Source organism: Stegodyphus dumicola, chromosome 2 (assembly GCF_044657685.1).
Source record: "Stegodyphus dumicola isolate Sdum_Otavi_A_Nest chromosome 2, ASM4465768v1".
Classification (NCBI taxonomy): Eukaryota; Metazoa; Arthropoda; class Arachnida; order Araneae; family Eresidae; genus Stegodyphus; species Stegodyphus dumicola.
Window position 1 is genome coordinate 163,630,975 of NC_140769.1, and position 12,779 is coordinate 163,643,753.

General features: G+C 30.6%; 1 protein-coding gene across 1 annotated transcript in view; it reads left to right on the plus strand.

Moving 5' to 3' along the window:
* Window positions 1–12,779, plus strand: part of Afti (aftiphilin) — a 74,927-nt gene that overhangs the window by 20,242 nt on the left and 41,906 nt on the right. Inside the window, exons 3-4 of the mRNA XM_035356143.2 lie at window positions 3,181–3,302; window positions 11,388–11,508. Coding sequence (XP_035212034.2) covers window positions 3,181–3,302; window positions 11,388–11,508 — 243 coding nt within the window. The remainder of the gene's footprint in view (window positions 1–3,180; window positions 3,303–11,387; window positions 11,509–12,779) is intronic.

The window sequence follows — 12,779 nt, forward strand, 5'->3', positions numbered from 1 at the left end:
TTTTGACTGTATATATATATACATTGTTTCACAAGAATATAGTAAAGTTTAATTTAATTTAAATATTTCTCTTGCGGCATTGCTGCAAGGAATGAAATTTGAATGTAACAAATATTCTCTATTCGTATGAAGCTAATATAAAATTTAATTAAGAAATTTTAATTGAAAAAAAAATATTTATTATTGCTGCAAACTAATTTACAATGTCATTTAAATTCTAAGAGCGTATCTAAATTAAGTGCACGTATCTAAAACCATGAAAAAATATACTATTCCAAAAAATTAAATTACATAAGTGAATAATTGTTGAGCAAGCAAGCGACAAGAGAAAGTTGCGTCCAAACCTAACTCTTCAATTACTCAATTCATGTTTTGTCATCCATATAGGCAAGGGTAAAAGTAAAATTCAAAACCAAAAGTAAAACCAAATGTTGTGAATTACTAAAAAAGAAATTTAAACTAGTGGAATTTTGAGAAATAGCAAGAAAATGACGGGAAATAAAACTAATTAAATGTCAATTGAGAGTAGAAAACCCATTTTTTTAGAAAACCAAAGTAATTTAGAAACTCTTGCCTATTGGAAACTTTCCCAACACGAATTATGCTTGTAAACTTAAAATACACTATATACACTGCTGGCCACCCAAATTGCAACACCAAGAAAGACAAGAGATATCACAACAAAATTTATTTAGTAGTTTAAAATAACATGTTGACCAAGTATCAAATGATTAAATTTATAGACTTCTGTGAAGTGTGGTTCCTTACAGAATCAGTAGCCAGAGTAGCTCTCGTTGTTGGAGATCACCACTGCGACACACCTCGGCATTGATTCAAAGAGACTTTGGATGTGTTCTTGGGGATACGGCAGACCAAGCAGCTTCCACGCGTTGCCAAAGTTGATCTGGGGTGGCAGCTTGGGATGTAATCTGGGTCAGTCGTTCAGCAACCATGGACCATATGTTTTCTATCAGCGAAAGATCCGGAGAGCGAGCAGGCTAGGGAAGCAGTTTAATCTGGTGATTGACGAAGAACCCTTGGACAATGCAAAGTGTGGTCGCGCGTTATCCTGTTGAAATATGGCTGTGGGCAAGCCCTGAAGGTAAGGAAGGACAACTGGCTCCGACACCTTGGAGATGTAGCGCTGGCTTTTTAAAGTACCAGCAATGCATACTAGAAGAGTGCGAGAGTGATATCCAATACCACCCCATACCATAATACTCAGTGCAGGACCAATGTGGCGGTGCATAACGCAGCTGTTCAGCATCCTCTCTCCACGGTGTCTCCAGACTCGAATCCGACCATCGTGGTGTTGCAGACAGAAGCGTGACTCGTCAGTAAAGACAATTTCATTTCATTCTGCCGTCTACATCCTTTTATTGCACCTTTGGCGGCAGAGATGTCTGTGGTTCTGCCTCAAGGTTTAGTAGATGAAGCAATGGATGTCTTGCGGACAGACTACTCTGCTGTAAACAGCATTGCATGGTACGCGCAGACACTGAATGATGCGTTACAGACTGAATGTGTTGGGCTATGGTTCGTGATGTGAATGAGCGATCGGTCACTGCCATGCACATGATGTTCATGTCATCACATAAAGTGGCTCACTGAGGTGGATGTGATCGAACACGTCGGTCCGTCGTACCCTCCTGCATCCAACGGTCACATATCCGCATTACAGTTGTTTGGTTTCATCCAACACGACAACCGATTTCCCTGAAAGATAATCCATACTCTCGGTAGGCCACTATAGTTCCTCTGTCGAACTCGGATACTTGACAATGATGATCGCTGTTTACTACGAGGCATAATTGATCGTGTTTTTGAAAAAACAAAATTGCCGAACTTGAAATCGTCGAAAACTCCAAGCTTTAAATAGCGCTTTGAAGTGGCGCCAGAGGCGCGCGTGATGTGTGTGTGCGCTGAAATTCTAATCATTTGCATGTCCCACCTGATGTATGTTGTAAATTTCATGTTATTTGCGTGCTTCCTTCAGGGTGTTGCATTTACGATGGCCAGCAGTGTACAGTCTGTCAAAATGTAAATAATAATAATAATAATAAGGCTAGTAAATAGCAAGTTTTAATTTAACTTACGTAGAACTACATATTTGAATTCCTGAGTAGGACTAGCATTTGCTAAACTAGGTGAAGTTGAGTAGCTTGTTACTGCTAACTGTATAAATAGAGGGTGCTACTACAGTGTAAAGTAGAGTGTAAAGCTGCTACCTGTGAGAGCTATTGTAAAACTTATGCTGTAAACTTTAATAATGTAAAATGTAAAATGCTTGTTTTGTGTGCAAAAATGTTGTGAACTTTGAGGCATTGTTAAAATGTGTAAAAACGTAAAAATTGTGAACTGCTACTATTTGTGAAAATGGATGTTGCAAATTACTAAAGATGAAAAAATGATTAGTGAAATTAGAATTAAAATTTCGAATAAAGATTTTAATTGAATTAATTTAATATGAATTTGAATTAGAAAATTACAAATTGAAAAAATAGACAATTATTGTAAGAAATTTTTTGTACTAGACTGCATTATTTAAAACTGAAGTTACAATTTTAACCAAAACGTTAACTAAATATTGGCCAAAGATAAGGAAAATTATATCAAAATCTCTTAATTGACATTTAATAACTTTAATTCTAGTCATTTTCTTGTTATTTCTCAAAATTCCACTAGTTTAATTTTCTTTTTTATTAATTCACAACATTTGGTTTTGAATTTTACTTCTACCCTTACCTATATGGATGACGAAACACGAATTGAGTAATTGAAGAGTTAGGTTTGGAGGCAACTTTCCCTTGGTAAGTCTGTCTCTTGCCTGCTCAACAATTATTCACTTATGTAGTTTAAATTTTTGGAATAGTATATTTTTTCATGGTTTTAGATACGTGCACTTAATTTACATATGCTCTTAGAATTTAAATTATATTGTAAATTAGCTTGCCGCAATAATAAATTTAATTTTAATTTTTATTTTTTTGCAATTAAAATTTCTTAATTAAATTTCATATTAGCTTTATATGAGTAGAGAATATTTGTTATATATATATATATATATATATGAGATTAAGTACGGAAAAAATATTCAGCTAGGAAAGTAAGATTTTATGTGTTACAATTTTATAAATAACTGTAAATAAGTATAGCTAAAATTTGTGAATTTTGTCGCAGGAAAGAAGTTTTGATAAAATATCAACTGTAATAAATGCAATCTTCCCTGTTCCTGATATGTCGGATGATACTGATACATCAGATGAAGTGGAATCTGAAATTTTGGAACAAAGTAACAAGAGGTATATTCTTAAGGTTATTTTTTAGATAATCATCCAGCATGAGTGAGGAATATATATTTAATATATAATACATAGAAATTCTAAATATTGTTCTTTTCCCTTCTTCTGAAATAGAAACTATGGGTATCAGTAAAAATTTTTGCAAGTTTCTGCTTACAGATATTAAAAATGTTAAATCAACACATTAAAAGTACAGTAGTCATCGCTTAAAGTGATTGCAGTTAATGTTGTCATTTGGATACTGTTATCAAATTTTCGAAGTTCCACCCATTAGTATTTGAAAACATGGAAAATATGTCTCATATTGTGATCAGCAATTTGGTTCATATTATCAGAGTATCACAGAATAAATCTTTTAAACTGAATTAAATTTTCTAAATGAGAGCTAATTCACTAAATAAGATAAAAATAGATTATAAAATTTTCCAAGGCAAAAAAAAAACCAACCTTAGTTTGATGTAGATTTTGAATAAGTCTTATCACTTTTCTGAGCAATCAGACATAAGTCTTTCTCTTTCAGGAGCAAAAAGAATTCTTGAAGTTTTTCCTTAAAAAAAGTCATTGGAAACATTTGTTTAGTTTAAAATTTTGCACTGACATGTTCTCTTTTGTTGAGGATGCCTTATGAATATTAAAAGTAGGGGCACAGGATTGATCACATAATTTCCAGAAACATGAACTGTTTATAAATGAACTTTTGCAGTAAAGACATTATGAACAATTCGTTAATAAACTTTTGAATGTCCCTCATTAAAATGCTATGAAAATACCTCTTTATATGTTTCTTTATAATTTTATATCAAACTAGTTAAATTCCATTGTGTCTCAAAGGATATTTTTTTTGTCGTTTAATGTTATTAAAATAGCTGTGAAGAAATGTCAATTTTTGCAATTCTAATTAAATTATTTTTGAAAATGCTTTTCTATGCTGCCACAAAAAAATCGCTTGTATAGTTCATAAATATTAAAAAAAAATATTAAGAAAATAATGAAAATTCAAAGTTACTATTCCTTGGCAAGGCTGTATTTTTTTTACTTTAAAAGATTATTGTGCCATGTATGTATGGTCTTTTAGTATTTGTCGCGTAGCGGTATCTTAAATTTGAATTAATAAACATAAGAATACATCATTGCGAGTGGACTGTAGTTCACCTTTTATTCAGCGATTTCAACTTTAGAACACAACGCAGCAAAAAGGCAAAGCATTAAAGTTACAGTTAGCGTTTACAAGAATGCAAAAACAAAATGCGAGCTGCGCATGCTAACTGTGTGTTGCGAAATAAAATATCACAGACAGGCAGACGATCTTGTGTCCGAAATAGTTTTAGTTCTGTTAGTATTATTTAGTATGCATTATTTTCAATGTTTTGCTTTTTTATTTTATTTGGTTTATTAATTTATATTTATGTATTTTTAATTTTTGGAACATATACAATAAAAAAAAGTATTTGGTGATCTAATTATTTTGTTTGCACATTTCTAAATGAGCATGAAGTAAATTATATGCAAAAAATTAAATATCAATACAAATTAAAAAATTTAAATACTTTTTTAAAGTCCTACCACTAGATGGTTCTCTCCATCCTTTTTGTATTTTTTTGTTGCCAGGCGTTGACAATTTGATTTGCCTTTTTTCTTGTTTTCTATAACTATTGATTGTGCAACCATGTGTTTTACCTAATCATAAGTTTCCCTCCCTCGCAATGAATTTTGTGATTTTGAAAAATGAACATGAGATTATCCTGTTTCTTCAAAAAAAAAAAAAAAAAAAAAAAAAAAAGCTGCTTTTTGCAAAGAAAGATTGTGTTCAAATATCCACCTCATGAATTGGTAGCATCAGTCATGTTGGGGGGGGGGGAGGTGTCCTAACACAAATGTAGTTTGCCAGATCCTGCATTCCTTTTATTGCTGTCATATGATTCATTTAAATAGGGTATCAAGAGATAACTATGTTGAATTTCACAAACTACAGCTTCAAATAGTAATGCAGTTGTTGATTGGAATAATTACATATGAGAGGTATATTCTGATTCTGTGTTATCTCATTCTAATATTAAAAACTGATAAATACAATTACAATTGTGGAAGTTGACAAGAAATGTACTGATATTCCACTGAAAATGTGTGGTATGTAACAGTAAAGTACTCAAAATTTAATATCTGTAGTCAAAAATAAATTTGAATAAAAATACTACAGAAATGACATTTTTAATGCGAAAAAATAATAAAGATTAAATAGGTAACTCGGAAGTTTTAAAATTAAAAATTACTATTTATCCTTAGTACATGTATATATTTTACTTCATTTGCAGCTTGTTATTTCCTGGGTGTTGATCAGGTGTTTTTATTGTTTCTTCATTAATTTCCTTTAAAAAAAAAAAAAAAAAAAAAAAAAAAAAAGCTGAGAGCTTATCCAAGTTCTGTCTAAGTAGAAATATTTATGTTTCTTACTTGCAAATAAAAAAGAAAAATATCATGAGGCTTAGTAGTTGTGATGGTGGTTGTGATTTGTTAATCATATTATTACGAATTTTGTATAAGTAAATAATTGTAGGCATGTTATTGTGTCTTAATTGTACAGGGTTCGTATGGTCCTTAAAAGTCCGTAGATTTTTTGGTTCTTAACAGTCCTTAATTTCAGTCAGAACCAGCAAATGGTCTTTAATTTTACTCATCTGGCATTTCTATCTGTTTTTTTACAACTGCTGTTTTGAAAGTGAATTGACATTTTGGAGGAATATTTTTCGTCAATGCATTAACAAATATATATTTTATGTATTAACATTTGAATTTTTTCTACTTCTCAATATAAATGGTAGATACCCGAATTTTAGAAGCACAAGCTCCTGCTTCGATTGAAACGTGAACATATGGTATTAATTCTTTTTTTGCGAATGAAGATTTCATAAAATATTGCATCAAAAACAACATTTCCCTTTTGGGGATATGATTCCTTTTATTATGTAGCACTAAACTTGATGACTTGTCAGCATTTTGGCAATTTCAAAATCAATTTGTATACAAAATTTTTTATTCAGTCATTTGCGAAGTTTTGTCAGTTTTTTTCTTCAAATATAATAACATTGATAAATATCATAAAAGTAATGATAATAGATTAAAATTATTTTAAAGAAATAAAATTAAAATAAAACATTTTTATTTTCTCCTGCCATGTTTTAAGGTGACACTACTTTCCATTTTGATGACTTCGAAATATTTTGATTCTGTAAAATAAACAAGATAATAAATACTATAAAGCACAGTTTCCAGAACACTTCTTAGAAAAAACAAAAATACTGAAACAAATAATAAAATTATTTGAAAATAAATTACATTTGTCTTTTTTTTCATGTTAAGAGTTTTTTTCCCATGAAATTGTTTTAGAATATTTAAATGGGTATTAGTTTTCTCTTGGAAAATTTGTTTTTCCCTTCACTTTTCTGAATATTTTTTTCAAAAATCTTTTGGCTTTTTGCTCTTACAGAGTTGGTAGGAATAATTTTTCTTTCGAATTTTAGACCTTGCACCTCAGAAAGTCTGAAGGCAAGATTTATAGATTATTATTTTGAAAGCAAGTTTTGTAGACCTACAATTTCCAGAAAAATGTGATGAAAGTGCTGGTATTAACATGTAATAGATGTGTTTTGTTAGAAATTTGTGATGAATTATTAATCTTTTAGAGAATTTTTGGAGGAATAGTAAAAAGAAAATTATTTGAATTTTCTCCTTTTGATCCCAGAAGTCTTTCACTTAATATGTTTATCTTCTCTTTATTGTTTTATCTTTCTACTAGATACAATCATAAAAGAAAGCAAAGAAATTGAAAACTGACAGTTAATTACAAGATTCATCATATAATGTCTCAATGCACCATACATACTTTAGAGTCTGCCCTAAATTTTGTTGCTCGGTGCTCGGTGCTTTGCTAAATTCTGAAAATTATGCCACACTGGCTCCGGTGTTGGTCTTGATGTTATATCATTTCATCTTTATTATCAATACTCATATAATTAAAGAAATAAAATTAGCAGCTTCTTCTATGCATTCTAAGTACTAGGAGTTGTTTAGAATAACAGAAATCTTTAATTAAATCTGAAAAATTCTAAAATGAGGAAATTCATAAAAAAAAATTTGTTTTATAAAGAGAGAAAATTATTCTTCAAGGGTACGTTACTGAAACATTAACGAATGAGAAGATGAAGCAGAGAACTAGTGGGAATATTGATTTGTTTATTGAAGGAAATAAACTTATAAAAGATGCTAAAGAGAAGGAAATTGATGCAAGTTAACCAGAATCAATATCATAAGTTATAACTGCTATAAAATGTTCTTAGTGCTTTTTTAATGGAGAATTTTTAGAAATAGAAAAATATTGTAATTGTAACCATGTGAACTGCTTTAACTAAGGGTATTTAATGATGTGATTTAATTATTTGTAACTAACTGCTTACCCTTAGAAGTTATCTCTACATGTTAAGGTGAGTTATATCCTTTCCTTAATCTGTATTGTATATGCAGTATAGAATGTAAAAATATAAAAATTAACATAAAAATGTATTACAGCTAATGAGACTTAAAATAATACAAAACAACCTATCATCTCTGGGGCTTTAATGACTTAGTGGAACTTTATATTAAATCCTGTATAGTATAAACTGGGTTGCAGCTTCAGCAAATCTGCATAAGCTTTGACTGTAGCTGGGTCAGACTAAGCGCAATTAACTTTCAATGCTTACCAATGTCAAGCATTTACATATGTTCTGATCAGCAGCTGTCTGTCTCTAAGCAACCAATTGTGGTGGCAACAGCCAAGCTTCTGTTATGAGTCATGCTGATTATTATTTTATTTCACTGCTTCTGTAACTTGACATAAAATTTGCATACACTTCTTGACTGAGTGAGTATGTGACAAAATGAGATGGAAAAGAAAGAATCAATATAAAGATACCTGTTAGTAAAATTTAAATAAAAAGCTACTAATCTTTTTAAAAATATGTAGTATTATTATAAGTGTAAAATATAAATGCTTCAAGAAATTTCATAATTGAATGCTAGTTACTTGAAAATTCTTGATTTTGTTTTATAATTAAATACTATGTTTAATAATAATGTATCCTACTTACAGATTTATTTTATTATTACAATTTACAAAAGTGGTATTACAAAAGTGAAGTTCAGGTGTTGATAATTGCTTAGTTTATTCAGTTCATATTGGCTTGATAAATCCTTAACTTTTTTCTCATTGATAGTCCTTAATTTCCACGTGCAGAAGTGTGTACAAATTCTGTTGTAGTGAAATTATATGTGAAATTTTTGTATTTTTCTGTGTAATGTGACATGAAATGCTTAAGAGAAATGAAGCTTTGCTGGAAAAATAAGAAAACAAGGGCACATCTATTTAACATTGAGTAAATGGCCATCTCACTATAATGACGAGATATTGTCAAGCTGGCAGTGGTTTTGGCTGCTAATTTTTGTTGTCAAGCTTGGCAACATTTCATTCTGGTCATTGTATTACTTGTTGATACTGTAATTGATCCCTATATGTAACTGTAACTGTGTTCAGATAAGTGAAGCTAAGTGAATGCATAACCTAGGCATTGTACACCAAACAAAACAGGCATATGCTATACCCTTACGTAGGTTGCTATATAAATACTTTAGGGCAGTATAGGGTTACCAGATAACTATTTAGGCAACATATTTCATTGTCTCATGAATATGTTTTAGGGGTGTAGATGATAAGAAAATACCAAAGTTTTTTTTTTTTTCTTGCCAATATTTTTAGGCCAATGTATATATGTACACTGGCATATTATTTATCTAAAGATTAACAATATCAGCAATAATCTTATCATGTCCAATGCTTATCGAGCAAAATTTTTGGATAATGAATATTAAGAATAAGGAAAATTGTACAGTGGTTGTTAAAATGTGAGAAAGACATAAAAATATTCTGATGTGTTGAAATTGTAATAATTTAAAACACTAAAGTGCAAAATTATAATTTTATCTGAAAGTAGCCAGGTGAATAGCAAAACAATTATCTAATTACCATTCCCATCTTTGACGAGGGAACTTCCAGAGCTCCCACAGACAAAAAACAGTGAATGAAGGGATAGAAGCCAAGTATGGTGGAAATATTTTTTTCCTTTGGTGGGGATAACTGAATTATTTATCTTATAGGATCCAATGTTGTTCAATAAGAAACTGTATTTGAAATGGATTTCAAACTCTCATTCTATTTGTAGCTGGTGAAATTTTTAATAACCAATTCACTTATGTTTTCCTGCATCTAGATTTTGTGGATTTGACAGTCTTTCTGCAGATTTTTGGGGGGCTTAACTAAGAATGGTAACTATCCAAATAGTATGTCTATTTTGTATATGCATTCTGTACGATTTTATGTCAGAATTTGTTGTAAATGTGCATATTTCAGTATGAATATTCCAATAATATAATCAATTTAAAATCAGTTTGCATGTTTTAATTAACCAATGCTGTAAACAGTATAATGGTTAGCAGACGTTAATTGCCAATCCGAAATTAAAGCATTAATTTCAATCCTGCATAAGGTATGATTTATAGGTTGTGTTTCTTTTACCTTTTGAGTTTAATATTAGTTCATATCTTGTGTTGAACCCTAAGCATGTTCGTGAATAGATGCTTAAATTATTTATAGGCTTTGCCAGAATTCCTGGTAAATAGAGGTTATTAGAGAAAGCATCTTAATTAACCAAATAAAATTACTGTTTGCATTTTAAAAGTACGTTTCAGAATTAATAAGAAAATAATACATCTTTTTTATGCTACAAATAGAATGCTTGTTTTTATACATAAAAGTTGTGGAATTAGTTGCCTAATTGCTTTTCTGACAAGAGTAGTACAGTCAAAAGTCGTTAATTCGGACACCCATAATCCATAATGATCTATAATCCGGACCTCAAAGCTACAAAATTTCTGCGCATGCGTCGCGCTGACGCATGCACATAGGCGTTTACGCGTGAGCGTAAGACCTTTACGGCTTCGAATATGCGTGTGCGCATGCGCATAAAACGTTTATGCATGCGCGTTTAATGTATAACAGACGGTATAAGCTAAGCTAAAATTATCTAATTCAGTTAATGTTGCAGATTGCGTTGTTCCTTAATCTTCGAATTGGATCCGGCTTATTATTTTTTGCAGACTGTTAGAGCAATTTTATAAAAGTGAGCTTGAACTTTCGATTATATCAAATAGAATTTCCATTATATATTTTCTAATATGTAAAGGATCTAAAGCGAAAGTATGTTTCGAAATCCGAAATCTGTTTATCAATTTCATGCTGCTCGGCGGGGGGAACGCCGCCGCATGCAATGAATTGGAAGTTGATCTGTCAGCACTATCCTTATCTTCAGGGCAGATGTTTTTATTTTATTTGGCTTATAATTCCTTACTAAATGCATTTTGTCTCGATGTACTCTGTCTTTGATATGATTTAAAACAAGTTCCTCGTCATTATAATTCGCTTCCGATAGTAAAGAAAGAGACACAGAGGTTATTGAAAACAAAAAAATTTCGATTGACAAATTAGTCGGTATTCTCGACACAGCAATTATAGGACTTGAACAGCGGAACTTTGTAACTAAACAAGAAATTATGTCTGTTTAATAGAATTAAAGAGAAAGTATTATCACATGAAACGAAGCAACTTAAACAACTTACGTTGAAAGAAATGTTTAATAAAGTAAACAAATAAATATTAAGCTTTTCTTTTTGTAAATTTTGATACCTTTTAGATCATAATTGTTCTTTATTTCATAAATTATGGTTTCATATTTTTAATTTTGTAATTTCTGCATGCCATCTTACCATATTTAAACTGATGATCTATAATCCGGAATCGCCGAAGTCCCGACGAGTCCGGATTAACGACTTTTGACTGTAATGTGTATTGAATTTCAAGGAAGGTTACAGTGTTTAATTTTGGAATATTTTTTGTTTTATAATATAAAATTTTGCAATTTCTTTCCACCATATAAAATTAATAATTTTTTCCTTTTACACTTATTAGTGATAATTAGCTCTTTTGAAATTCTTTTGCAGTCGCAGATTGTGGGAAAAATTACATGAAGTTGAGCAAACTCCAGGGCTTCGGTTCCAGTGGGGAGTGTCTCATTCTTTTCAACAGCTTTTACGTTCTGTAAATGTTGATTATCACAGTATTGTAAGTAAATTTTACTTATAAATGTTGTTACTGTAGGGCAATATTATGTATTTTGCGGGAAAATGTTTCTTCTCTTTGCTGTTCTTAAATCAGAAAAAGTAATTTATTATTGAGATTATTTTATATAAAATTTAGTGATCTATGAAATTGGGATGCATTTTGTCCATTTTAATTGGTCTTCTCGAACTTGCTTTTCAGACACTGTCCTTCTCAGATATCCTGTCACTATAATTTTAAAGATAATTCCTCATTATTTCGATCATCGTATCCCTTTTTTAGAAGGGGGACTGCGGTATATTCTCATTATAAGTTGAAAGCATTTTGTATCAAAATTGTCAGTTACTGCTATAAAATTATTATACTGGTCTATAATGTTCTATCACTGCATTTTAAGTTTTCAAATTATTATTAAATTTTCAGTCTTGTTCAGCTGGAATGTAATGAATATATCATTACTATTACTGTATAAAAGAAGTTTTTTTAACAGGTAAAAAATACCATTGGGTATATGGTATAACAGATTAGTAGAGTTAGAAAGTTTAAATTAGAAATAATAATGGAATTTAGAAATTAAGTTGTTTAGAATTCATTTACTAAAACCTAAGTAAGACCGGCAACATTATTTTATTTTTGTAACATAAAACAAAGAACTGTTGCCACAAGTCGATTTTTTTTTTTTTTTTTTTTTTTTTTTTTTTTGAGGGAGCAAATGCAAAACACAAAAATGAGCCTTACATTTGGTGCTACTCAAAATTAAATTTAGGCAACTAGAATAAATTTTAGTTTGAAGCATGTTCCTCTGAGCTGTAACTTTGTTGATTTGCATATCTTAATGGAAGTAAGGACAAAGATGTTGCACATGGACAACTCTAAAAAATTTTTCTTTGGTGTTGTTGACTTGGATCTTGTAGCACAAGGCCTGACTGGACAAACAATAACAAATGGTCCCTTGAATTGCAGAGAGAGTTTGTGATCTCCTTGTTTTAATTATTTATTAATTTGAACATTTAAAAAAACTGGCAATATGGTGGACGTTTAGTAGGTCTGTCATATGTTGTAATTCTATTTTGAATTCCGCATACAGACATAGTCCAATATTATCATCTTTTGAATACAACATGCCAAAAATTTTGCAGTTAAAGCATCCAGTTCAGCTTTTTGGGGCCACAGATAGTCCTACAGGTTTTAGAATGAGTTTCTTTGAAATGGAAGTATATTTAGTGTTGCTTCTGGCAGAACATTATCATTTAATGGCAGTAATGAGAGTTTGC